This window comes from Thalassophryne amazonica, chromosome 3 (assembly GCF_902500255.1).
Source record: "Thalassophryne amazonica chromosome 3, fThaAma1.1, whole genome shotgun sequence".
Taxonomy (NCBI): domain Eukaryota; kingdom Metazoa; phylum Chordata; class Actinopteri; order Batrachoidiformes; family Batrachoididae; genus Thalassophryne; species Thalassophryne amazonica.
The window spans coordinates 70,012,310-70,039,614 of record NC_047105.1 but is presented as its reverse complement, the minus strand read 5'-3'; the positions used below and the strand labels follow the sequence as shown (position 1 = coordinate 70,039,614).

The 27,305-nt window shown below is 41.0% G+C and overlaps 2 protein-coding genes and 2 long non-coding RNA genes across 4 annotated transcripts; 2 read left to right on the top strand and 2 right to left on the bottom strand.

Moving 5' to 3' along the window:
- The first annotated feature begins 1,942 nt into the window (after positions 1–1,942).
- ccdc174 (coiled-coil domain containing 174) lies at positions 1,943–15,928 on the top strand. Its single transcript, XM_034166655.1, has 11 exons — positions 1,943–2,058; positions 6,890–6,988; positions 7,096–7,196; positions 9,708–9,766; positions 9,849–10,002; positions 10,230–10,325; positions 10,549–10,685; positions 10,792–10,886; positions 12,960–13,107; positions 13,230–13,376; positions 14,589–15,928. The coding sequence occupies exons 1-11, from the start codon at positions 1,963–1,965 to the stop codon at positions 15,164–15,166; spliced, it is 1,710 nt and encodes a 569-aa protein (XP_034022546.1). The 5' UTR covers positions 1,943–1,962; the 3' UTR covers positions 15,167–15,928.
- LOC117506985 lies at positions 11,400–11,579 on the bottom strand. The gene is made up of 2 exons (XR_004559597.1): positions 11,528–11,579; positions 11,400–11,488 (listed from the first exon to the last, which is right to left on the bottom strand). It is a non-coding gene; the product is annotated as an uncharacterized LOC117506985 (long non-coding RNA).
- A 2,574-nt stretch (positions 15,929–18,502) lies between the features above and the next one.
- On the top strand, positions 18,503–24,879 carry LOC117507788 (coiled-coil domain-containing protein 174-like). Its single transcript, XM_034167588.1, has 9 exons — positions 18,503–18,519; positions 18,640–18,698; positions 18,781–18,934; positions 19,162–19,257; positions 19,481–19,617; positions 19,724–19,818; positions 21,891–22,038; positions 22,161–22,307; positions 23,521–24,879. The coding sequence occupies exons 1-9, from the start codon at positions 18,503–18,505 to the stop codon at positions 24,096–24,098; spliced, it is 1,431 nt and encodes a 476-aa protein (XP_034023479.1). The 3' UTR covers positions 24,099–24,879.
- LOC117506983 lies at positions 20,332–20,511 on the bottom strand. Its single transcript, XR_004559596.1, has 2 exons — positions 20,460–20,511; positions 20,332–20,420 (listed from the first exon to the last, which is right to left on the bottom strand). It is a non-coding gene; the product is annotated as an uncharacterized LOC117506983 (long non-coding RNA).
- Positions 24,880–27,305: the final 2,426 nt, after the last annotated feature.

Sequence of the window (27,305 nt, the reverse complement as noted above, 5' to 3'; positions counted from 1 at the left end):
ATGTCTGCGGAAAGATGGGGACACTGTCCTGGGGTGGTTACGTGACTTGGACATCATGTGGTGCTGTAGCTCAGTGGTTAACCATCCATTACTTTATGTTCTGTACTGTATAAATATTCCCTGTTGCATGTCAGCACCTGTCAGATGAGGTGGATTAGCGGTAATAAGTTAGTGTGACCACAGGGCCCAGGTTCTATTCCCGCTAAGAAACCTGAGATGGCAAAGAATGAATCCATCCGGTTCAGTCTAATGGTGATACTGTGATCAAAGATATCTGATGACTTCACTCAGGTCTGTACTTGAATAAGTTCTCTCTGAGGATCAGTGCTGAGATGCTGGATGTGAGTTATCTGATAATCAGGTCTGTTTTTGGATCCTTGATGTAAGTTACCTGACACCACATGGGTTCATTCTTTTTAAGCTTCTCTGGAAGTTAAATTTCTAACTTGCTCCACCACTTGATTCTGTCTCAAACATTGTCATGTTTACATATGTATATTTTGTAATAAATATTTTTATTTTATTTTTTAGTCTGTGAAACTTGTGTATTTTCATGATAATATGATGGAGGTTGCCTTTAATTTTATAACATCTGTCATACTTTGGAGGAAGGAACACAAGTGATTATAATTTTGCTGTACTTATGTAGAGCACTGTATAGTGTTTTGCAAAACGGTGTGATTTTCTATTGAAAATTAAGTGTACATTGTCTGTTTTCTGTGCTGTTTGTCTGTTAGTAGGGTTATGCCAAACAGCTGAATTTTCTTAAATTGTGGTGGAAGGGTGTGCTTTAAAAATATCCTGGATCCTCCATGGGCAGCACGGCTGCTTGTGGTTAGCGATGTTTTCTCACAATGAGAAGGTCCCAGGTTTACTTCCAATCTGGCCCTTTCTGTGGCGTTTGCATGGGTTCCCTCCTGGACCTCCAGCTTTCTCCCACTTCCAAAGACTTGCGGGTTCGATGAATTGATGACTAAAATGACTGTAGGTGTGACACACACACACACACACACATATATATATATATATATACACAAAATCATCTTGCAATAGACTGGCGTCCTGTCCATGGTGCACCCTGCTTCTTGTCCAGTGACTGCTGGGATAGGCTCCCCTCCGGTGAGCCTTAACTGCTATAATTGGGTTTAGAAAATATATGCATGGATCCTCTCTCTTAATCTGATCTGATCCAAAAGTTAATGGTTTGCTTTTTGATCTGTACCCAACCCATCCACCAAGTTTCAAGAAAATCTCTTTAGTAGTTTTGGCACATCCTATTTGCAGTAAAGCATAACCTCACTGGTGAAGGTTAAAAATTGCATATGTAGAGCACTAATGTCCAAGAACAGGTGACAATTGTGTAGTTGAGTGACACCTTGTGGCTGCACTGGGCTTCAAACACCAGACTTGCTCCTGAGACCAATGCACTACCAAGTCAGTCAAAGGGGAATCAATTCCCTTCTGGCTAAGACAGTAGGAACAAACCAAAATTTGAATCTGGACTTCATCAAACTATATTTGGTTTTAAGGAGGGGGTATGTGCACTTCGAGTGCCATTCTAGATATTACTGTGTTGAGTTTACGCACTGCCTCAAAAACAGTCCGAATTTCATTGAAACCAGCATTAACAGTTGATTTTAAAATAGGCTATAATAGAATAGAATGCCCATTATTGTCATTATACAAAATGTACAATGAGATTGGAGAGAGCGTCTTTTTTTTTTAGTGCTACATGCATGGTCTACTAACAGTGTGTTTTAGAAATTTGTAACAGGAAGACTGACAGTTGAAAACATTTTATTGTAAGCAAAATGCCACAAACTAGATGAAAAATATGATTACGCTTCATACGTTATTTTTTAATCAACTGTTTAATTTTGTAGATATTGTTTCAGAGATACAGTAGAAATGTCACCAGGGGCGCTAAAGCCATAGTTTCGGTCGTGGGATTCTCACCAATACATGAAGAAGAAGAAGAAAAGGCAAGCACAGAGGCGAAGTTGTAAAAGTAAAAATATGGATAAAAAGAAAAAACCCTTTGACGTGACTTCGTCGTCGGTAAGATACGTATTTAAGGATAATTTGCATTGCTCCGTATATCAGTGTTTTTCAAAGTAATTTTATTTGATGAAGTAAGTTAGCAATAAGCTAACTAGCTGGTGGTTAAGGTTACGATTAATTATTAAGCCCTTTTGTCTCCAGAAAAAAAAAAAGCTATAAACGTGAACGTTTTGAGTAGTTTGTCGTGTTCTCGTAGAGTCACGGCGTTATATCGACGTGAATACTGTTAAATACGGTGATTTTGTCATCAAGGTTGTGTAATTGGTTTTAGACTCCACACCGGTGTCACGTGCACTCGGCTGCGCAAATCTGCTTCTAGGGCACCTGTCCGGCATGTTTGTTTGTTTTTTTTTTTTATCCATATTCTAATCTTAACCAGAACAGTAACCCTAACCAACCAGTCGCTGCTACGTGCAAATACAATTTGGGATTATTAATACGCTATGTACGAGTAGCCACTTCCATGAAATAATGAGCTAATTATTATTTAATTAATGGGTTGCCGCAAGTATACATCCCGAATCCGAAGGTGAGAATTCATACTTTTGTGACTGGCAGCCCCATGAAAACAAGCTCAGGGTGGTTTTGTTTTGTCTCTAACTTGCTTCGATCAGCCAGCTGACAACTATCGCTGCATGGAATGATGAGATTTATACACCAAGCTGACCTTAAATGAACCACACACACACTAATTTTTAACCGCTTAGTCCAATCAAGGGTCGCGGAGGGGCTGGAGCCTATCCCAGCAGTCATAGAGCATGAGGCGGGATACACCCAGGACAGGACAACAGTCTGTCACAGGGCCACAAACACACACATTCACACCCACACCTACGGACAATTTAAAGATTCCAATCCACCTAGCCTGCATGTCTTTGGATGTGGGAGGAAACCCACGCAAACATGGGGAGAACATGCAAACTCTACACAAAAAGGCCACAAGCGGGAATTGAACCCATGACCTTCTCGCTGTGAGGCAACAGTGCTAACCACTAAGCCACCGTGCTGCCCTTGAAGTGAACCATTGTACATTAAATTGATTTTGACAAGTCTCACCCCTTTGACAAGTGATCAAATTACATGTATTTGTAGTGAGCTCAGCAATGTTTTCATCGGCTAGCAATAGCCACCAGAGGCCGCTCGGGTAAAGTCCACACCAACCCATAGGGCAGTTGCCCTCTAGCAGCAGATTTGGGCCGTACCTGTGCATAGTACCTTGAGGCGACCTATGTTGTGGTTTGGTCATCTTCTGTACCTGCTTATTTCAGTTAAGGATCACAGGGTTCTGGATCAATTTCCGCGGACCTGTCATAGCAGTCAATGGATGAGGAGGAGTACACATTGTGTGGGCTGCCAGTACACTTACTCACACCTTTGGTCTGTTTAAAGTTTCCAGTTCACCTACAGTGCATCTGGAAAGTATTTACAGCACTTCACTTTTTCCACATTTTGTTACATTACAACCTTATGCTAAAATGGATACAAAAAGTAATTTCTCAGAATTCTGCACACAATAGTCTATAATGACTATGTGAAAAAACATGTGCATAAGTATTCGCAGCCTTTGGCATGAAGCTCAGAGTTGAGCTCAGGTGCATCCTGTTTCTACTGATCATCATTGAGATATGTCTACAGCTTAATTGGAGTCCACCTGAGGTAAATTCAGTTGTTTGGACGTGATTTGGAAAGACACACACCTGTCTACATATAAGGTCCCACAGTTGAGAGTGCATGTCAGAGCACAAACCAAACATGAAGTCAAAGGAATTGTCTGTAAATTGTCTCGAGGCACAAATCTGGGGAAGGGTACAGAAACATTTCTGCTGCTTTCTGCTAATCGGTGAAGAAGGGCCTTAGTAAGGGAGGTGACCAAGAATCTGATGATCACTCTATCAGAGCTCCAGCATTCCTCTGTGGAGAGAAGAGAACCTTCCAGAAGGACAATCATCTCTACAGCAATCCACCAATCAGGCCTGTATGGTAGAGTGGCCAGACAGCAGTCCCTCCTTAGTAAAAGGCACATGGCAGCCCATCTGCCAAAATGTTTCTGTGTAGGCTCTCAGTTGTCCAGGTGGTTTCCATAGTAGAGAAGCTTGAATCTTTGACTGGACTGGGTTTCTTGATGCGAGGACATTTCGCTTCAAATCGCAGAAGCTTCCTTAGCTAAAACACTTGCTCTGGAAGTCTGACTTCTGTCTGACTCTTGTAGAGAAGAATAAAACAGAAGCCAACAACAGCTGGAGTTTTAAACCTAACCAGACCCCTCCTACTGAGAGGCAGACTGCTATAGGCTAGTGAATAAACAATAGCTCTAATTAGCACCTATTGTGCCCTAGTTAGCACACCTAATGACAGGAGTCGCAATGTTTCTGAGTAGGCTCTCAGTTGTCCAGGTGGTTTCCATAGTAGAGAAGCTTGAATCTTCAACTGGACTGGATTGCTTGACGTGAGGACATTTCGCTTCAAATCACAGAAGCTTCCTCAGCTAAAATTCTTGCTCTGGTAGTCTGACTTCTGTCTTGACCCTTGTAGAGAAGAATAAACCAGAAGCCAACAAAAGCTGGAGTTTTTTAACCTAACCAGACCCCTCCTACCGAGAGGCCGACTGCTATAGGCTAGTGACTAAACAATAGCTCTAATTAGCACCTATTGTGCTGTAGTTAGCACTCTCCTAATGACGGGATGGAAGCCTCCCCTGATGGCTCCCTTGGTGACTCTCCTGATGACGTGAATGACTCATTACCATGAACAAAAGACTGAAACTGCTTTGACCTGAGTACCCCATTGTAAACAGGGGACAAAGCGTGTTTGAGACCCCCTCCCCGGTTAAGGCTGGGTTTCAACTGTTTTACAAAGAATGCTTCCTTGACCCCTCTCTCAAACCATTTCTTCTCTCTGGCTAAGATTTTAACTTCCTTGTCCTCAAACGTGTGGTTAGTGTCTTTCAGGTGGAGATGAACTGCAGACTGAGGTCCACTGGCGACCTCTCTGCGGTGCTGGTATAGCCTTTTGTGTAAAGGTTGCTTCGTTTCACTTATGTAGTGTTCGTTACAGTTTTTCTGACATCTGATAGAATACACTACATTGCTCTGTTTGTAACTAGGGATCCTGTCCTTAGGATGAACTAATTTCTGTCTTAAGGTGTTAACCGGTTTAAAGTAAACTGGGATTTTGTGCTGTCTGAAGATCCTCTGTAGTTTTTCCCCTACTCCTGCTAAATAAGGGAGAGACACTCCTCCTCTTCTTGTCTCCGTCTCCTGTCTATCTGGTCTCTTTGTTCTCTGGGACTTCTGCACTTTGTCCAGGGACCATCGTGGGTACCCACAAACTGTGAGGGCTTTCCGGACAAGTTGATGTTCTTTAGCCCTTCCCTCTGCAGTTGTGGGCACCTGTAGGGCTCTGTGTTGAAGTGTCCTGCCAAAAGGCACCTGAATGACTTTCAGAACATGAGAAACAAAATTCTCTGGTCTGATGAGACAAAGATTGAACTCTTTGGCGTGAATGCCAGGCGTCATGTTTGGAAGAAACCAGATACCATCCCTACAGTATAGCATGTTGGTGGCAGCATCATGCTATGGGGATGTTTTTCAGTGGCAGGAACTGGGAGACTAGTCAGGGTTGAGGGGAAAGATGGATGCAGCAATGTACAGAATTCTGGATGAAAACCTGCTCCAGAGCGCCCTTGACCTCAGACTGGGGCGACGGTTCATCTTTCAGCAGGACAATGACCCTAAGCACACAGCCAAGATATCAAAGGAGTGGCTTCAGGACAACTCTGAATGTCCTTCAGTGGTCCAGCTAGAGCCCAGACCTGAATCCAATTGAACATCTCTGGAGAGATTTGAAAATGGCTGCACACCGACACTCCCCATCCAACCTGATGGAGCTTGAGAGGTGCTGCAAAGTGGAATGGGAAAAACTGCCCAAAGATGGGTGCGCCAAATTTGTAGCATCATATTCAAAAATACTTGAGGCTGTAATTGCTGCCAAAGATGCAAAGTTTTGAATACTTATATACACGTGGCTTCTTAGTTTTGTTTTTTTGTTTTTTCATAAATTTGCAAAAATAGTAATAATAAAGAAATTTTTTCATGTTGTCATTATGGGGTGTTATGAGTAGAATTTTGAGAGAAAAATGAATATACTCCATTTTGAAATAAGGCTGTAACATAGCAAAATTTGGAAAAATGGAAGTGCTGTGAATACTTTCCAGATGCAGGGTACCCTGCATGTCTTTGGATGGGGGGAGGAAGCCAAAGCACCTGAAGGGAATCCTTGCAAACACGGGGAGAAAATGCAAACTCCACACAGAAAGGACCTGATGGGATGTGTTCTCATGACTTTCTAATAAGCCATCATTCTGCCTGTGACTTGGTGCTGCTGTATACATAAAGTTAATTGATTAAACAGTCTTCTGGTTGGTTGTTTGACCATTGCTCTTGCCAGATTTAGTGGGCCTCAGTTTCAGAAGGTCATTTTAAAATCTTAATGTAATGTAATGTTAATGATTTGAGGCTTTGCTGAGTAATTGTGAGGTATTACTCTTCCTTCATTGTTACATCCATTGCATTGTACCAGTTCCACTCTTGGCATAATTGCCCCAGAGCATGATTAACAGTTGCCGTTCTTGGGGTTGAATAATTTACCTGTACTCCTCCAAACATATCTCTGGTCACTGTGGCTGAACATGTCCATTGTTATCCTTGTGCGTTGTACGATCATACAGTAGCACAGATGTTTGGTAGCAAATAAAGAGCTTGAATTGGAGTTTTAACCATGCTATGCTTTGTTCTTTGATAATATCTGGCAGTGACTTGTTTCTTTGCAGCTTGTAGACCTTAAAGCTGAGCTATTCAGGAAGCAAGAACAATTCAAAAAGGACAAACTTGGCCAAGAAAATGCTGGTGCATTCAAATCACAAGTCAAGGTAAAGTTTGTGATGTTTTGAAGATGCTTCATAAATGTTCCTGTTTATTGTATAATTGGAGGTGTATTTTTAAGCAGCTACTTGTTTTTTTTTTTTTTTTTTTGTAGAAACCTAATTTATGGAACAAACAAAACAGTGGCGTTTCAGCACGAGCTGAGAAAGATGTTGAACAGCTGACTGAGGAAAAAATTACCCTTGATGCAGCAAAGTAGGTTTGACCATTTTATGGAGTATATTTAAGATACAGTCATGTTACCAGTTCAAATGACCTAAATGTGTTTATTTTATTTTTGCTGCCAGGTGACACAGATTAGATCTTTAGAGTCGTGTAAAAAATTTTGGGTGATATTTTTTCCCCATATCATTCATGTATGCCCTACTTACATTTGTAAGCCTATTTCTGATTCACATCTAATCTCTGGCAATGTGAGTATTTTGACATTGCTCTGATCAGGTACATGCTACCTACAAAGACGAATGAAAGGCATCAGGGGCTTGTACTACGAAGCGGGGTTACTGGCTTATCAGGGTAACTTCGGGAGTAAGTTGATGACGTGTGGAGTAACTTCCCGGTTAACCCGTACTACGAAAGGTGGATAGGTTTCGATCGATGCATGCTGCCACGGCAACTTACGCTTTGCGCCAAACCTGCTCCGAGCAGGTTATGTTCTAGGATTAGCGTGAGGTTTCCGCTTAACCACTCCCTTTATAAGTACCGTCCATCCACCTGCATCACTCCGAAGACAGTGCCGGCCTACCTGGATGATCCGTTTGATATTGGAGCACAAATTGTGAGGGGCTCTCTTCACAGGGCGAGGGTTTTTAAAGACCGCCGGAATCCGCTGACATAGCCGGACGATATTCTCTATGAATGATATAGATCCTCAGCCGAGGGAATTCGTTATCTTTGTCAGCTGATCGGGCCAGACGTCTGTAACATCACCCATTGTACACTGTAATAAAAGACTGTTGGTCTTACAGGAAGATGCTGGCAGCTGTGGTCACCACTGTAAAAAATACAGCGGTTAAATGTACAAAAAAAAGAGCTCTTGTTTGTAGATTTAACAGTTCCTTTAATGTGAGTCAGCCGTGGTTCATTCACTGTAAATCCATATACATATTATGTCTGTAATGTTATCTACTGTGCTGCTGTATGTTTTACAGGAAGTCCCTGGTAATCACAGCTGCCAGTGTTTTCCTCTAAAAACAAGTAATTTTTTACAGTGTAACAATGCCCCGACGATCAAGCAGATAATGTGCCTTGTGCTTAGATATTCTGCCAGTGGACAATTTATGTATTCTATCGGTGATGCTGAACATCTGAGCAAGAATTCTGTATGTCGTATGATTCGCAAGGTAGTACTTGCTCTATCTAAACTATTGGATGCATTTGTCGTTTTCCCTGGCCATTTATCCGCAGTGCAAATCAAAGAAGGGTTGTATGCAATCTCTGGTAATTACTAATATCAAAATAGGTCTAATGCATGTCCATTAATTAGGCGAAGTGGGGCTTATCAAGCTATGAATATAAACCTACCGTTCTGAAGGATGTTTTTATATTTCATCTTCACCTGCTGCCAGGTGCGTTTGGCACTGCTATTGCATCTGACATATTGACAGGATTAGGAATAGCAATCATACAGTCAAGGTAGCCTATTTAGGAAACATTAAATTAACCTAACATTTATTAGGAGGCCTATGCCCACTTCTGAATTGTGTTGCATCTGGGCGTAATTAATGAAAGAGGGGCATTTTTCTACACATATCAGACATTCCACAGGTTAATCATCTGTAACAGATTTGGAGAACAATTACGCATTTACCCGATCAGCAATACGTTGCCAACAAGCCTGTCTTGCTTTATTGGCAGACGATGTGTTCGATTTCCCCCTTAACGTTAATTTAAATTCCTTGTAGCTCCGCATAATAATCGTACATTCTTCTCCGGTAAAGTAAGGTGACCGCGTCATCATTGAAAAATGGTGACGTGTGCTGCAACCCGCCCCTTTTTATGTGAACGCGCACATACTCCACTTAGGTTAACACAGGTTCAACAAATCAACATCATATTCAGCGTCGTAGTACCGATTAACGCCACTTGAGGGAACCAGGTTTTGTCAACCCCGGTTTAAGAGGTTGACCCTGGGTTACATTTGAGTAAGTTAACCCCGCTTCATAGTACAGGCCCCAGGGCTCATGCTTAGCCTATGTGCTGTTGACATGTACAAATGTATGACATATGTCTAATGATGTTTTTTGATCATGTATAACTTGTGTGCGATTTCATTATGAAGTCATTTATACCAATCAGTTTCAAATATTTTGCTGACCAATAAATTCTTTAGAACACCTACTTTGGTTGTTGAGGTATACAAAAAGTTAAATTTTTTTTTTTTTTTGTGGTCCATGTTTTCCTTGACCTTTGACCAATTTATTCCAGAATCTAATTACCTCTAGATATCTATCCAAGTAATATTCCCACCAAGTTTAAAGGAAATCTGCCTACCTGTTTTTTGAGTTATGTCCACAGTCACACACATGCCAATGAAAACAATGCCGTTATTGCAGCTTCTCTGGCTCACATGGTAATAAGAACAAAGTAATTGGGTAAAAAAGTGACTGTGAAGAGGGTTTAATCATCCTGGCCAGTAACATAAACCTGGTAGCTGAGCTGTCAACACGCGTCATTGAATGAAGGATCTTGATCTGTCTCTCACAGATGTAAGTTGGAGGAGAAGGCAAAACTCTATGAACAGATGACAAAAGGAGACTTTCCAGGTTGGTTGAATTATGATCTGTAGACTGCTGATTCTGAAGATAAAGGTGATGCAAAAGAATAGTTGTTTAACTAATGTTTTAGATGAAGAGACAGAGGGGTTGTACCTGGTTGATTTCACACAGAAGATTATTGACCGAAAAAGAGAAACATTTGCACAGAAGGAGACGGCGAAAGAAGAAGAGGAAGAAGAAAGCTCTTTACCTATCCCAGCCCCTGAGAATCCAGATGAGGAATGGTAAGGTTAAATCCAGGAGTTTATGTCTGGATCAGTTCAGTACAGTGATCTATATTATGCTGCACAAAGCATTATGTTACTTATATAATGTAGGAGATTGATTTTAATCTAGCTTTGCTATAAATTATACTAGTGGTACTTGTGCTGACACTGTAAATAATAGGAAATGAAGTAATTACATATCATGTTTTAGCAAACTGTCCTCTTCCTCCGTTGTTTATAAATAGGGTGGACTTTGTTGACTCTTTTGGACGATCTCGAAGATGCATGAAAAAAGACCTGCCAGATTTTAAGAAAATGGACCACAGTCTTACAGGAAAAGGGTAAATATTTGACAAAACACTTTAAAGGCACAAGTTACAGCTAGTGATTATGCTAATTAGCTCCATGTCATTATGCCCATGTCTGTGAAGAAAATGGTGTCTTAAAGTTCTTGCTTGATCAATTTTTTTATATATTTGATGACTTTCAGAACAGCTGTACAATTTCTGTTGGAATAAGATTGAAGCGTTACAGAAGTCATTTGGGTGATTTTATTCGATGTAGGAATTCCACAGCTGACAAGACTTTACTGTCAGAGGACATGCGCCGAGAGCTGCAGAGGCAAGAGTGGGAGAGGGAGGAAGAGGAAGCTATGAAAAGGCCAATCGGACCCATCCACTATGAGAATATAAGGGGACAAGGTTACTGTTAAAGCATTTCCAAAACCTTAATGCACATTTGGAAATTATTTAGTCTATTTTTGGTTAAATGTTGTACTAAAAATAAAATGTTTTCTGTTCATGTCAGAGGCACGGGAGCTTGGTGTGGGCTATTATGCATTCTCTCAGAATGAAGAGCAACGCGCAAAGCAGAGAGAAACTCTGGACATGCTCAGAGATCAGGTAAGTTTCTTATGAGACTGCTGTTGTGAGCACTAATGGCTGAAGCTCTCATGTGTACATCAACCATGATGGCGACATTTTCAGTGAGTCTGGTTTTGCTCAGTGACAACATGAGCAGCATTAACTGTAGCTGAACAACAGACAGTATAGTTCAAATCCTCCCTACTGCTTATTGTCACATCAGGGCCACCTTAGGGAGCACATAGTTATACAGTATACCATATTTTGAGGAGATTTAGAGTGTGCCGGTTTTCCGGTTGTGTCCTAGCTGGTGCAGCCAGTGTTAAAAAATAAATCCAGTAAGTGTATACCAGACTGGACAAACTAAGTAACAAATAAATGTATACCGTGCAACGCAGCTGCATCCCACTGACTTTACTTCTTAAGTGGCACACGGTAATCACTATCATGCTATCTGATGCTGCTTCCTGGTTCACAGGGCAATGTAACTGTTTTTCAAAGTTTCACATGGCAGTCATTAAACATCTGACTGCCATCCTCACCTTTGTGTTTTTTTATTCTTTCATTTGTCCATTCATAGTCATTAAGCTGGTAAACATAGACGTTGCTAACAGCCAGCAGTGCTAGCTTCTTCAAAGTCTCTGTGCATGCCACAGCTGTCCTGTTGAGATTCCTAACACGACATTGCTTCCTCTCCAAGCCTTCATGGTCACACACTTGCAAGATCAGATAACGTGCATGGCTTTCTCATAGACACATATATGAGTAAAATAACGCAATGCTAAAATACCCTCGGCCATATGAGCATTGTGTTCTGTATAATTTGCAGTTGTTTAAGTAATTATTAGGTTCCAAAAACTGAGTTTGCAGCTACCAACCAGACTGTGATGTCACGGTGCAGCTCTAGCTGATTAGCTGTCACCCTGCCACTCAAAAACGAAACAATGCTAATGTCTGCTAAATGTCTTTTAAATCACTTCAGAGGTATTATTAGGTTCTGAAAACAGCGTTTTCAGTTTTAGGAGTGTTTATTTCTCACGAGCTTTTACATAATATATGACAAGGGAGATATTTATACACAAGAGTTTTGCTACCAACCTGTGATGTCACCACACTAACATCTACTAAATGTTTTGTAAATCCTTCTAGAGGTGTTATCAGGTTACAAACACAGCGTTTTCAGTTTTAGAAGTGTTTATTTCTCGCTAGCTTTTACATAATAAGGTGTTATTTCTAGCCAAAAAATAAAGCGAAGTTAGCACCTAGCAATAGCAGGAAGCGACATCACCACACTTGCACTCTAACGTCCGCGAGATCATGCCATAAAATTAGGTACAGAATGTGACATTTTAACATCTTAAAATATCTCTTAAACTAGGTCAAAGTTAGCTATCTTCAAGCCTGTCCAAGGTCTGTGTCCCAAGAATGTTCCCTGTGAATTTGAAGACTGTGACAGTAATAGGACTGGATTAATGCTGTAGACGGACGGACGAATGCCAGGTCTTTACAATACCCGATGGCCATATGTTGGCCTCGGGTAAAAATAAAAAATTACATAGATAAAACATGGACATCAAGTACTGCAAACAGTAGGACAAGAAATTAGTTTGACTGCGCAGTGCATTCTGGGTTTGATTTTCCACTTCCCATATGTGATTGGGAGAATTACTGACTATTCTGGTTTGGAGGTTTTTACAAATCCAACAAGTGGAGACCACATTCATGAACTTGTCCTGACAGATGCACTGGACACTGCTACAACCTTCTTACACTTTGGAACTTCTGATCAGAACCCATGACTTGTACACCTGGATGTTCTAGGCCCCAGGGACCAGCCATAACTTGTGATTTGGTACCACCTTTGCTGCAATAACCTTGACATGTAGCTGGATTTTACAGCATATCTATGAAAGCTCCATGCATAGGACCATAACCTCCAAAATGATGCTGACATTCTTGGCAATGCTTCTTTGCTCATAAAATTTATTGTACACTTGTTGTAATTGGTTAAATAGAAGTGGTTCTGTAAAAATAACTAATCCATAATGTTTTTTTTTTTTGTTTTTTTTTTAAATAAACTTTTGTTTCCTTTTCCTGTGGTCTGTCCCGTAGACAACAGAGCAGCGCACTAAGAGGGAGCGACTGAAGGAGAAGAGGCAGGCCATCCTTCAGGCTCGATTGGCCAAGGTCAGGCAGAGGAAGGGCAAGAAGACCAAGCTGGATGGAGCTGAGGAAGAGCAGAAACATGAGAAAAGTGAAGGTTAGAAATGCAGCTATGAGCTGGTAGTTGCTCTTTGAGCTGCTTGTCAAGAGGCTACCTTTTAATACGGCATTTTAGGCTTTTCAAAAATAATATTGAATGATTATTGTGAATTGTTGTAGGAGAGGAAGACGAACCAGTTGGGCCTTCACCTCTACCGGAGGAATGCCCAGAGGTCAGCACACTGAAGAAGGTGGAGGTGGAAATCCAAGAAAGGAAAGACACCAAACCTGGTGTCCCTCATATCAGAGAGTGGGACAGAGGCAAAGGTATGTCCCTGAATCATTATTAATCACTTTACATTTGCAGAACAGAATGTATGCAAAAGTCATTTATAAAAAATGGGATATTTTCTGTACAAATAGAAAGGCATTAATATTTCATATTTTTTTTAATTTAGACCTTTGCATGGTGTATTAATTTAAGAAAACTTTATATGCATTTGAAGACTTTAAATAAGCCTAAAGGAGACTAAAGTCTTCAGGTTCTGAATTACTTCTTTATTTATGTCATAAAATTGCTTTACAATTCTTTATTTTACAACCTACGAAGGCTTGATGAGCTTAGTAATCTAAGGCTGTGTCTGTGGGTGAACTTAAGGATCAGCACAGGACAGCTGATCAGGGTCCGTCCTTTCGACCGTCGGACTCTGGCGCATCCAGTGTTGAATTTTGCTTGGTTGCATGTTCTTGGTCTGAGAAGTAACATCTCATTTGTTCATATTGATGGAGAATAAGCCAATAAATAAATAAATACTAAATAAAAATTCAGGTTTATGGGGTTGTGTGGTGGTGAGCGTGGTTAGTGTGCATGCTTCCCAAACAGAAGGTCCTTGGTTTAAGGCCACCTGTGCCCCAGTTTCCATATACATGTGGAGTTGTAACAGGAAGGGCCAAATCAACATGCAGAGCCATACCAGATCCTCTGTGGCAACTCTGAGCAGAACATGAGCACTTACAAACTTCATCAATTCATCAGAACTAATGAAGCTTTTCTGGATGAAGAGTGCAACGTCTTCAAGGAACTGAAGTCCGGTTGACCTGACTCGCCTTGCTTGGATACCATGAGCTGGATGGCTGCGAATCTTCACAGACAATGAGCAGTGAAAAGATTATTCAGCATTTTATATGTAAAGGTTTTTTTTTGTTTTTTTAAAAGTCTATAGTCATAAATTCAAAAATCTTGACTAATCTCTGACTCGCAGCAATGGAACTGTATCCTGACTTGAGCCATTGAGGTTTATACTGTTTTGATTTTGGATGCTGTTGGAGTGGTCCTAATGAAAATTTGGCATGTGCAAAAACATACACATTGGTGTACAGAACCTTTGCAAACAGGTATGTGTAAATATAGCAATTTGGACCACAGGTGTCGCAGTTTAAGGTTTTTTTTTTTTTTTTGTTTTTTTTTCCCCCCCCCCCCCCCCCCCACCATGAATGTTCAGTTGTCTATAACATTTTTTTTTAAATGTGTTCTTTCAGAATTTTTATTTAGAGACTGGAGAAGTCGGCGTCAGGAAGAGCGAGATACTGAATTTGCTCCTCCCTCTGCGTACTTTACTGATGAGAAGAGACAGAGATCAGGCAAGACCAACAGTCAACAGGACAGCAAATCCACAACGGCCTTCAAGTGGACAAAAAGTCACGGAGGAACGTCTGAGAGCAAAGAAGAACAAGAAGTCATCCCTCAGCCTGAACAGAGTACTCAACCTCAGCAAAATCCTCCAGCAACTTCACAGCCTCTGACCATGTCACAGCCGCTGCCTTCAGATTCAACTCCTTTGTCTGCTCCTTCTGCAAACATTCAGCATCCTGCTCCATTTTATCCTTCATTTCCTCCTCCTCCTCACTATGCATTTCATCAGCCACCTCAGTTTCCGCCACACTACTTTAGTCAGTATCCACCCTACTATTCTCCACAGTATCCACCTCAGCCCGTGGGCCAGTCCCAGGCTCAGCGGGCCCCTGAGCCAGTGTCCAGTAGCCAGGAAGAGCGCCCCCCACAGGTCTCTCATCAGAGTCTTGACGACATGCTGTCTTTCTACAGGAACGCTACCTAAACCCTCAGTGATCTTGTTCACTGTGTAGTCAGGGCATGTTTCCTGCTTTGATGTATTCAGCAAGAACATCAAGTCTTTGCTCTGTAGATTTTAAATGTGATAAATATCAGGAGTTTGAATTCATATGATGACTTTTTTTGGTGCAGCCAAACCCTTCTGTCAAGCACACAGCCTGAAGCAGAGACTGGGACTCCAACCCTGGTCTGTAGGTTGGTAGTCCAACTCCTATGCCACAGTGCCCCCTGCTCTTTTGATAATTAGATCTGTAGATAATATAATGCAGCAGCCAATCCAGTGGATTAATTGTTGGTGAGACTAAACACGTGTATACTCACATCACGCTCTTTCTGGTATTGCCTAATCCCCTCACTGTCTGTGCCACAGCAAGAAATAATCTGGAATTCATGATCATCTTAATTTGTTGGGCAGAAGTATTGATTTCTGCAGGTGGTAAACCATGACCAGTATATTAAAACTAATAGTACTCGTACTGACTGCCTTTCTGTGATGTTGCAAAGTGAGGAACTGGCTATTGTTAATGACTGCATGAGTTAATTTATAAAAAAAACAATCTCACATTGAAACAGTGCAGCTGTAAAGACGGTCCTGCAGCACAGAAGCTAATAGTGTTTGACAGTTACATGCGTTTCTCTGATTAACTTGTTACTCAGACTTCAGCGGGCAACGGGTGCCATTTTTACGTCAAGGCCGGGCCCTGATTCAGGGACGGAGGTACTGTATTGTCCCCTGTAGTGGGGCGGCATAGCAAAACAATTGTTCATTTTGTGATTAAAAGCATGGAGTTTGGCACACATTTTAAATCAACTAATGTTTTCAGAGCCATCCTGGAGCTGACCTCTAATGAGCTACAGGGGTCAATAAAGAATTACACAGGGGTCAAAATTTAAAAAAGCTCCAGTCATGTTGAAAACTAGACCACATTATTTGTCTGATCATAATAATTCCAAAGAGGTATAGTTTGGACTATCTATGACTGAATGTTCTGGAGTTATGGGGTAAAAATGGTAAAATAGTAAATGGACTGCATTTATATAGCGCTTTTCCATCTGCATCAGACACTCAAAGCCCTTTACAATTATGCCTCATATTCACCCCGATGTCAGGGTGCTGCCATACAAGGCGCTCACTATACACCGGGAGTAATAGGGGATTAAAGGCCTTGCCTAAGTGCCCTTAGTGATTTTCCAGTCAGGTACATGCTACCTACAAAGACGAATGAAAGGCATCAGGGGCTTGTACTACGAAGCGGGGTTACTGGCTTATCAGGGTAACTTCGGGAGTAAGTTGATGACGTGTGGAGTAACTTCCCGGTTAACCCGTACTACGAAAGGTGGATAGGTTTCGATCGATGCATGCTGCCACGGCAACTTACGCTTTGCGCCAAACCTGCTCCGAGCAGGTTATGTTCTAGGATTAGCGTGAGGTTTCCGCTTAACCACTCCCTTTATAAGTACCGTCCATCCACCTGCATCACTCCGAAGACAGTGCCGGCCTACCTGGATGATCCGTTTGATATTGGAGCACAAATTGTGAGGGGCTCTCTTCACAGGGCGAGGGTTTTTAAAGACCGCCGGAATCCGCTGACATAGCCGGACGATATTCTCTATGAATGATATAGATCCTCAGCCGAGGGAATTCGTTATCTTTGTCAGCTGATCGGGCCAGACGTCTGTAACATCACCCATTGTACACTGTAATAAAAGACTGTTGGTCTTACAGGAAGATGCTGGCAGCTGTGGTCACCACTGTAAAAAATACAGCGGTTAAATGTACAAAAAAAAGAGCTCTTGTTTGTAGATTTAACAGTTCCTTTAATGTGAGTCAGCCGTGGTTCATTCACTGTAAATCCATATACATATTATGTCTGTAATGTTATCTACTGTGCTGCTGTATGTTTTACAGGAAGTCCCTGGTAATCACAGCTGCCAGTGTTTTCCTCTAAAAACAAGTAATTTTTTACAGTGTAACAATGCCCCGACGATCAAGCAGATAATGTGCCTTGTGCTTAGATATTCTGCCAGTGGACAATTTATGTATTCTATCGGTGATGCTGAACATCTGAGCAAGAATTCTGTATGTCGTATGATTCGCAAGGTAGTACTTGCTCTATCTAAACTATTGGATGCATTTGTCGTTTTCCCTGGCCATTTATCCGCAGTGCAAATCAAAGAAGGGTTGTATGCAATCTCTGGTAATTACTAATATCAAAATAGGTCTAATGCATGTCCATTAATTAGGCGAAGTGGGGCTTATCAAGCTATGAATATAAACCTACCGTTCTGAAGGATGTTTTTATATTTCATCTTCACCTGCTGCCAGGTGCGTTTGGCACTGCTATTGCATCTGACATATTGACAGGATTAGGAATAGCAATCATACAGTCAAGGTAGCCTATTTAGGAAACATTAAATTAACCTAACATTTATTAGGAGGCCTATGCCCACTTCTGAATTGTGTTGCATCTGGGCGTAATTAATGAAAGAGGGGCATTTTTCTACACATATCAGACATTCCACAGGTTAATCATCTGTAACAGATTTGGAGAACAATTACGCATTTACCCGATCAGCAATACGTTGCCAACAAGCCTGTCTTGCTTTATTGGCAGACGATGTGTTCGATTTCCCCCTTAACGTTAATTTAAATTCCTTGTAGCTCCGCATAATAATCGTACATTCTTCTCCGGTAAAGGTGACCGCGTCATCATTGAAAAATGGTGACGTGTGCTGCAACCCGCCCCTTTTTATGTGAACGCGCACATACTCCACTTAGGTTAACACAGGTTCAACAAATCAACATCATATTCAGCGTCGTAGTACCGATTAACGCCACTTGAGGGAACCAGGTTTTGTCAACCCCGGTTTAAGAGGTTGACCCTGGGTTACATTTGAGTAAGTTAACCCCGCTTCATAGTACAGGCCCCAGGGCTCATGCTTAGCCTATGTGCTGTTGACATGTACAAATGTATGACATATGTCTAATGATGTTTTTTGATCATGTATAACTTGTGTGCGATTTCATTATGAAGTCATTTATACCAATCAGTTTCAAATATTTTGCTGACCAATAAATTCTTTAGAACACCTACTTTGGTTGTTGAGGTATACAAAAAGTTAAATTTTTTTTTTTTTTGTGGTCCATGTTTTCCTTGACCTTTGACCAATTTATTCCAGAATCTAATTACCTCTAGATATCTATCCAAGTAATATTCCCACCAAGTTTAAAGGAAATCTGCCTACCTGTTTTTTGAGTTATGTCCACAGTCACACACATGCCAATGAAAACAATGCCGTTATTGCAGCTTCTCTGGCTCACATGGTAATAAGAACAAAGTAATTGGGTAAAAAAGTGACTGTGAAGAGGGTTTAATCATCCTGGCCAGTAACATAAACCTGGTAGCTGAGCTGTCAACACGCGTCATTGAATGAAGGATCTTGATCTGTCTCTCACAGATGTAAGTTGGAGGAGAAGGCAAAACTCTATGAACAGATGACAAAAGGAGACTTTCCAGGTTGGTTGAATTATGATCTGTAGACTGCTGATTCTGAAGATAAAGGTGATGCAAAAGAATAGTTGTTTAACTAATGTTTTAGATGAAGAGACAGAGGGGTTGTACCTGGTTGATTTCACACAGAAGATTATTGACCGAAAAAGAGAAACATTTGCACAGAAGGAGACGGCGAAAGAAGAAGAGGAAGAAGAAAGCTCTTTACCTATCCCAGCCCCTGAGAATCCAGATGAGGAATGGTAAGGTTAAATCCAGGAGTTTATGTCTGGATCAGTTCAGTACAGTGATCTATATTATGCTGCACAAAGCATTATGTTACTTATATAATGTAGGAGATTGATTTTAATCTAGCTTTGCTATAAATTATACTAGTGGTACTTGTGCTGACACTGTAAATAATAGGAAATGAAGTAATTACATATCATGTTTTAGCAAACTGTCCTCTTCCTCCGTTGTTTATAAATAGGGTGGACTTTGTTGACTCTTTTGGACGATCTCGAAGATGCATGAAAAAAGACCTACCAGATTTTAAGAAAATGGACCACAGTCTTACAGGAAAAGGGTAAATATTTGACAAAACACTTTAAAGGCACAAGTTACAGCTAGTGATTATGCTAATTAGCTCCATGTCATTATGCCCATGTCTGTGAAGAAAATGGTGTCTTAAAGTTCTTGCTTGATCAATTTTTTTATATATTTGATGACTTTCAGAACAGCTGTACAATTTCTGTTGGAATAAGATTGAAGCGTTACAGAAGTCATTTGGGTGATTTTATTCGATGTAGGAATTCCACAGCTGACAAGACTTTACTGTCAGAGGACATGCGCCGAGAGCTGCAGAGGCAAGAGTGGGAGAGGGAGGAAGAGGAAGCTATGAAAAGGCCAATCGGACCCATCCACTATGAGAATATAAGGGGACAAGGTTACTGTTAAAGCATTTCCAAAACCTTAATGCACATTTGGAAATTATTTAGTCTATTTTTGGTTAAATGTTGTACTAAAAATAAAATGTTTTCTGTTCATGTCAGAGGCACGGGAGCTTGGTGTGGGCTATTATGCATTCTCTCAGAATGAAGAGCAACGCGCAAAGCAGAGAGAAACTCTGGACATGCTCAGAGATCAGGTAAGTTTCTTATGAGACTGCTGTTGTGAGCACTAATGGCTGAAGCTCTCATGTGTACATCAACCATGATGGCGACATTTTCAGTGAGTCTGGTTTTGCTCAGTGACAACATGAGCAGCATTAACTGTAGCTGAACAACAGACAGTATAGTTCAAATCCTCCCTACTGCTTATTGTCACATCAGGGCCACCTTAGGGAGCACATAGTTATACAGTATACCATATTTTGAGGAGATTTAGAGTGTGCCGGTTTTCCGGTTGTGTCCTAGCTGGTGCAGCCAGTGTTAAAAAATAAATCCAGTAAGTGTATACCAGACTGGACAAACTAAGTAACAAATAAATGTATACCGTGCAACGCAGCTGCATCCCACTGACTTTACTTCTTAAGTGGCACACGGTAATCACTATCATGCTATCTGATGCTGCTTCCTGGTTCACAGGGCAATGTAACTGTTTTTCAAAGTTTCACATGGCAGTCATTAAACATCTGACTGCCATCCTCACCTTTGTGTTTTTTTATTCTTTCATTTGTCCATTCATAGTCATTAAGCTGGTAAACATAGACGTTGCTAACAGCCAGCAGTGCTAGCTTCTTCAAAGTCTCTGTGCATGCCACAGCTGTCCTGTTGAGATTCCTAACACGACATTGCTTCCTCTCCAAGCCTTCATGGTCACACACTTGCAAGATCAGATAACGTGCATGGCTTTCTCATAGACACATATATGAGTAAAATAACGCAATGCTAAAATACCCTCGGCCATATGAGCATTGTGTTCTGTATAATTTGCAGTTGTTTAAGTAATTATTAGGTTCCAAAAACTGAGTTTGCAGCTACCAACCAGACTGTGATGTCACGGTGCAGCTCTAGCTGATTAGCTGTCACCCTGCCACTCAAAAACGAAACAATGCTAATGTCTGCTAAATGTCTTTTAAATCACTTCAGAGGTATTATTAGGTTCTGAAAACAGCGTTTTCAGTTTTAGGAGTGTTTATTTCTCACGAGCTTTTACATAATATATGACAAGGGAGATATTTATACACAAGAGTTTTGCTACCAACCTGTGATGTCACCACACTAACATCTACTAAATGTTTTGTAAATCCTTCTAGAGGTGTTATCAGGTTACAAACACAGCGTTTTCAGTTTTAGAAGTGTTTATTTCTCGCTAGCTTTTACATAATAAGGTGTTATTTCTAGCCAAAAATAAAGCGAAGTTAGCACCTAGCAATAGCAGGAAGCGACATCACCACACTTGCACTCTAACGTCCGCGAGATCATGCCATAAAATTAGGTACAGAATGTGACATTTTAACATCTTAAAATATCTCTTAAACTAGGTCAAAGTTAGCTATCTTCAAGCCTGTCCAAGGTCTGTGTCCCAAGAATGTTCCCTGTGAATTTGAAGACTGTGACAGTAATAGGACTGGATTAATGCTGTAGACGGACGGACGAATGCCAGGTCTTTACAATACCCGATGGCCATATGTTGGCCTCGGGTAAAAATAAAAAATTACATAGATAAAACATGGACATCAAGTACTGCAAACAGTAGGACAAGAAATTAGTTTGACTGCGCAGTGCATTCTGGGTTTGATTTTCCACTTCCCATATGTGATTGGGAGAATTACTGACTATTCTGGTTTGGAGGTTTTTACAAATCCAACAAGTGGAGACCACATTCATGAACTTGTCCTGACAGATGCACTGGACACTGCTACAACCTTCTTACACTTTGGAACTTCTGATCAGAACCCATGACTTGTACACCTGGATGTTCTAGGCCCCAGGGACCAGCCATAACTTGTGATTTGGTACCACCTTTGCTGCAATAACCTTGACATGTAGCTGGATTTTACAGCATATCTATGAAAGCTCCATGCATAGGACCATAACCTCCAAAATGATGCTGACATTCTTGGCAATGCTTCTTTGCTCATAAAATTTATTGTACACTTGTTGTAATTGGTTAAATAGAAGTGGTTCTGTAAAAATAACTAATCCATAATGTTTTTTTTTTTTGTTTTTTTTTTAAATAAACTTTTGTTTCCTTTTCCTGTGGTCTGTCCCGTAGACAACAGAGCAGCGCACTAAGAGGGAGCGACTGAAGGAGAAGAGGCAGGCCATCCTTCAGGCTCGATTGGCCAAGGTCAGGCAGAGGAAGGGCAAGAAGACCAAGCTGGATGGAGCTGAGGAAGAGCAGAAACATGAGAAAAGTGAAGGTTAGAAATGCAGCTATGAGCTGGTAGTTGCTCTTTGAGCTGCTTGTCAAGAGGCTACCTTTTAATACGGCATTTTAGGCTTTTCAAAAATAATATTGAATGATTATTGTGAATTGTTGTAGGAGAGGAAGACGAACCAGTTGGGCCTTCACCTCTACCGGAGGAATGCCCAGAGGTCAGCACACTGAAGAAGGTGGAGGTGGAAATCCAAGAAAGGAAAGACACCAAACCTGGTGTCCCTCATATCAGAGAGTGGGACAGAGGCAAAGGTATGTCCCTGAATCATTATTAATCACTTTACATTTGCAGAACAGAATGTATGCAAAAGTCATTTATAAAAAATGGGATATTTTCTGTACAAATAGAAAGGCATTAATATTTCATATTTTTTTAATTTAGACCTTTGCATGGTGTATTAATTTAAGAAAACTTTATATGCATTTGAAGACTTTAAATAAGCCTAAAGGAGACTAAAGTCTTCAGGTTCTGAATTACTTCTTTATTTATGTCATAAAATTGCTTTACAATTCTTTATTTTACAACCTACGAAGGCTTGATGAGCTTAGTAATCTAAGGCTGTGTCTGTGGGTGAACTTAAGGATCAGCACAGGACAGCTGATCAGGGTCCGTCCTTTCGACCGTCGGACTCTGGCGCATCCAGTGTTGAATTTTGCTTGGTTGCATGTTCTTGGTCTGAGAAGTAACATCTCATTTGTTCATATTGATGGAGAATAAGCCAATAAATAAATAAATACTAAATAAAAATTCAGGTTTATGGGGTTGTGTGGTGGTGAGCGTGGTTAGTGTGCATGCTTCCCAAACAGAAGGTCCTTGGTTTAAGGCCACCTGTGCCCCAGTTTCCATATACATGTGGAGTTGTAACAGGAAGGGCCAAATCAACATGCAGAGCCATACCAGATCCTCTGTGGCAACTCTGAGCAGAACATGAGCACTTACAAACTTCATCAATTCATCAGAACTAATGAAGCTTTTCTGGATGAAGAGTGCAACGTCTTCAAGGAACTGAAGTCCGGTTGACCTGACTCGCCTTGCTTGGATACCATGAGCTGGATGGCTGCGAATCTTCACAGACAATGAGCAGTGAAAAGATTATTCAGCATTTTATATGTAAAGGTTTTTTTTTGTTTTTTTAAAAGTCTATAGTCATAAATTCAAAAATCTTGACTAATCTCTGACTCGCAGCAATGGAACTGTATCCTGACTTGAGCCATTGAGGTTTATACTGTTTTGATTTTGGATGCTGTTGGAGTGGTCCTAATGAAAATTTGGCATGTGCAAAAACATACACATTGGTGTACAGAACCTTTGCAAACAGGTATGTGTAAATATAGCAATTTGGACCACAGGTGTCGCAGTTTAAGGTTTTTTTTTTTTTGTTTTGTTTTTTGTTCCCCCCCCCCCCCCCCCCCACCATGAATGTTCAGTTGTCTATAACATTTTTTTTTAAATGTGTTCTTTCAGAATTTTTATTTAGAGACTGGAGAAGTCGGCGTCAGGAAGAGCGAGATACTGAATTTGCTCCTCCCTCTGCGTACTTTACTGATGAGAAGAGACAGAGATCAGGCAAGACCAACAGTCAACAGGACAGCAAATCCACAACGGCCTTCAAGTGGACAAAAAGTCACGGAGGAACGTCTGAGAGCAAAGAAGAACAAGAAGTCATCCCTCAGCCTGAACAGAGTACTCAACCTCAGCAAAATCCTCCAGCAACTTCACAGCCTCTGACCATGTCACAGCCGCTGCCTTCAGATTCAACTCCTTTGTCTGCTCCTTCTGCAAACATTCAGCATCCTGCTCCATTTTATCCTTCATTTCCTCCTCCTCCTCACTATGCATTTCATCAGCCACCTCAGTTTCCGCCACACTACTTTAGTCAGTATCCACCCTACTATTCTCCACAGTATCCACCTCAGCCCGTGGGCCAGTCCCAGGCTCAGCGGGCCCCTGAGCCAGTGTCCAGTAGCCAGGAAGAGCGCCCCCCACAGGTCTCTCATCAGAGTCTTGACGACATGCTGTCTTTCTACAGGAACGCTACCTAAACCCTCAGTGATCTTGTTCACTGTGTAGTCAGGGCATGTTTCCTGCTTTGATGTATTCAGCAAGAACATCAAGTCTTTGCTCTGTAGATTTTAAATGTGATAAATATCAGGAGTTTGAATTCATATGATGACTTTTTTTGGTGCAGCCAAACCCTTCTGTCAAGCACACAGCCTGAAGCAGAGACTGGGACTCCAACCCTGGTCTGTAGGTTGGTAGTCCAACTCCTATGCCACAGTGCCCCCTGCTCTTTTGATAATTAGATCTGTAGATAATATAATGCAGCAGCCAATCCAGTGGATTAATTGTTGGTGAGACTAAACACGTGTATACTCACATCACGCTCTTTCTGGTATTGCCTAATCCCCTCACTGTCTGTGCCACAGCAAGAAATAATCTGGAATTCATGATCATCTTAATTTGTTGGGCAGAAGTATTGATTTCTGCAGGTGGTAAACCATGACCAGTATATTAAAACTAATAGTACTCGTACTGACTGCCTTTCTGTGATGTTGCAAAGTGAGGAACTGGCTATTGTTAATGACTGCATGAGTTAATTTATAAAAAAAACAATCTCACATTGAAACAGTGCAGCTGTAAAGACGGTCCTGCAGCACAGAAGCTAATAGTGTTTGACAGTTACATGCGTTTCTCTGATTAACTTGTTACTCAGACTTCAGCGGGCAACGGGTGCCATTTTTACGTCAAGGCCGGGCCCTGATTCAGGGACGGAGGTACTGTATTGTCCCCTGTAGTGGGGCGGCATAGCAAAACAATTGTTCATTTTGTGATTAAAAGCATGGAGTTTGGCACACATTTTAAATCAACTAATGTTTTCAGAGCCATCCTGGAGCTGACCTCTAATGAGCTACAGGGGTCAATAAAGAATTACACAGGGGTCAAAATTTAAAAAAGCTCCAGTCATGTTGAAAACTAGACCACATTATTTGTCTGATCATAATAATTCCAAAGAGGTATAGTTTGGACTATCTATGACTGAATGTTCTGGAGTTATGGGGTAAAAATGGTAAAATAGTAAATGGACTGCATTTATATAGCGCTTTTCCATCTGCATCAGACACTCAAAGCCCTTTACAATTATGCCTCATATTCACCCCGATGTCAGGGTGCTGCCATACAAGGCGCTCACTATACACCGGGAGTAATAGGGGATTAAAGGCCTTGCCTAAGTGCCCTTAGTGATTTTCCAGTCAGGTGGGGATTTGAACCCATGATCTGGACTCAAGCCCAACACCTTAACCACTAGACCATCACCTCCCCATGTAACAATTTATGGTGATCTTTGTCACCAAAAATGGTGGCGAGGCGCGTCTCATCTGATCACAGATTGACACCTTGGTCTGTGTTGAACCTGGTCCTGGACATCAGAGCCGCAGAACACACTGTGTTTTGACGGACACGCGTGTGTGTGTACTTGCTGTCCTCACATCGAAATACATAAAAACATATATTGCTTCTGCGACGGGCTGGACAGCGCGCACATTGACAGGCTGTTTCAGCTGGACCGGACCGCCAGTTCTTTGGCCATACAGCAGGCGATCTGAACGTCACGTGTTTGACAGGACAGTGAACGGTGCACTGCAGGACCATATGACAGGCCAACAGTACGACACATACACCACTTTCAGTCACATATCAGCAGAAATATGCTGTAACAAACGCCGTTTGGTCAGTTATCACAGCAGTTTTTTTTTTTTGTTTTTTTTTTTCGTTTTCAGAAAATACATTTATCTGCTTGTTGATGTTAACCATTTCACACTTGATATGAGGCAGTGATTGTGGTGCAGTGGGAAAGTTTCCATCTAGTAATCAGTGTGGGTTCAAATCCCATGAGTGGCATCTTTATTTTTTTTTTTATTTAACCAGTGTTATTTAACTGTGGGTTTCTGTATTGCATTCCCTTTTATGTATTATTTATATCAACCCAGTGATATTCACTAATTATACAGCTGATTTTATTTTATTTTCCTCCATATCAGCAGCGTGATGTGGTGCTGCTCGTCCCATGGAACACAATGTGAGCGTGCACGAATTGTCACACCGGGATCATGCACGCCTGCCTGTCAGCGCAATGTTTCCTGGTGCGCTAATTCGAACTGTTTCGTGCTGTTTTACTGTAATTCGACCAAATTTCACTATGTGTGAAGGGGCCCTAACTTTTGACCCCTGTACAAACTGAAACTGACCTTTGTCAGTTTCAGTTTGTACCATATGAGTTTATACCATATGAGATTCTATGTAATGTAAAGTGCGTTACAAATAAAATGTATTATTATTATTTGTCACCATTTTTGCTGTTTTTATCCCATAACTCCATGGAATTCAGTCATAGTCTAAACTATACATTTTACAAATCGTTATGATCAGACAAATAGTGTGGTGTAGTTTTCAACATGATTGGAGCATTTTTAAATTTTGACCCCTGTGTAATTATTTATTGACCCTTGTAGCTCATTAGAGGTCAGCTCCAGGATGGCTTCATATCTGAAAATAAACATTAGTTAATTTAGAATATGTGATCAATTCCATGCTTTTATCACAAAATGAACAATTTTTATGGAAATTTTAGCTAAGTTGCGCCACTACTGAATAATACAGCTTTGTCAAGATGAAAGACAAACGGCAAATACAAGCAGACATGATCTTTATCACATTTACCATCAAAATAAAACTTTTGACATTGTCTGGACAAATAATTCCCATTAGAGAAAATGTCCAGATGATTTGAGGTCCACCATTCGAAGGTTTCAACAAGTACACATATTTAAAAATGCCACAAACACATCTGCAACAGTAAGATGTGACTTAGATATCATTAACATGAGCTGTGAAAACAGGTTTGAAACAAGTTGAAAACATTTCAGGGAAATGTTTAAAATATAAGAAAAATCAACAAAAACAGGTTAAAACTGCTGCCAAAAGGGTTTGCTTTAATGTATTCAGCAAGAACATCACTAAGTCTTTGCTCTTTTTTTAAACTAAAATAAATATCAGGAGTTTGAATTAATATGACATTTGTGTGTGTGTGCAAGCGCGCCATTAAGCTTTATGTCACATGTTATGTAGAGTTGTTATAGGCGGCTTAGGTGCTTTTGTTGGTGAGGAAGCTACGGGCTGACTTACTGACATCCCAGCTAGTGCTAAATTGCATGGAAATGTAAACTTGTGGACATTGAGGTGGGTGATTT

Coding starts and splice junctions, on each gene's coding strand:
- ccdc174 (XM_034166655.1), top strand. CDS start 1,963: ATGAAGAAGAAGAAGAAAAGGCAAGCACAGAGGCGAAGTTGTAAAAGT. Junction 10,887..12,959: donor TGGACATGCTCAGAGATCAG/GTAAGTTTCTTA, acceptor TCTGTCCCGTAG/ACAACAGAGCAGCGCACTAA. Junction 13,377..14,588: donor AGAGTGGGACAGAGGCAAAG/GTATGTCCCTGA, acceptor GTGTTCTTTCAG/AATTTTTATTTAGAGACTGG.
- LOC117507788 (XM_034167588.1), top strand. Junction 19,258..19,480: donor CACAGTCTTACAGGAAAAGG/GTAAATATTTGA, acceptor TATTCGATGTAG/GAATTCCACAGCTGACAAGA. Junction 19,618..19,723: donor TGAGAATATAAGGGGACAAG/GTTACTGTTAAA, acceptor TGTTCATGTCAG/AGGCACGGGAGCTTGGTGTG.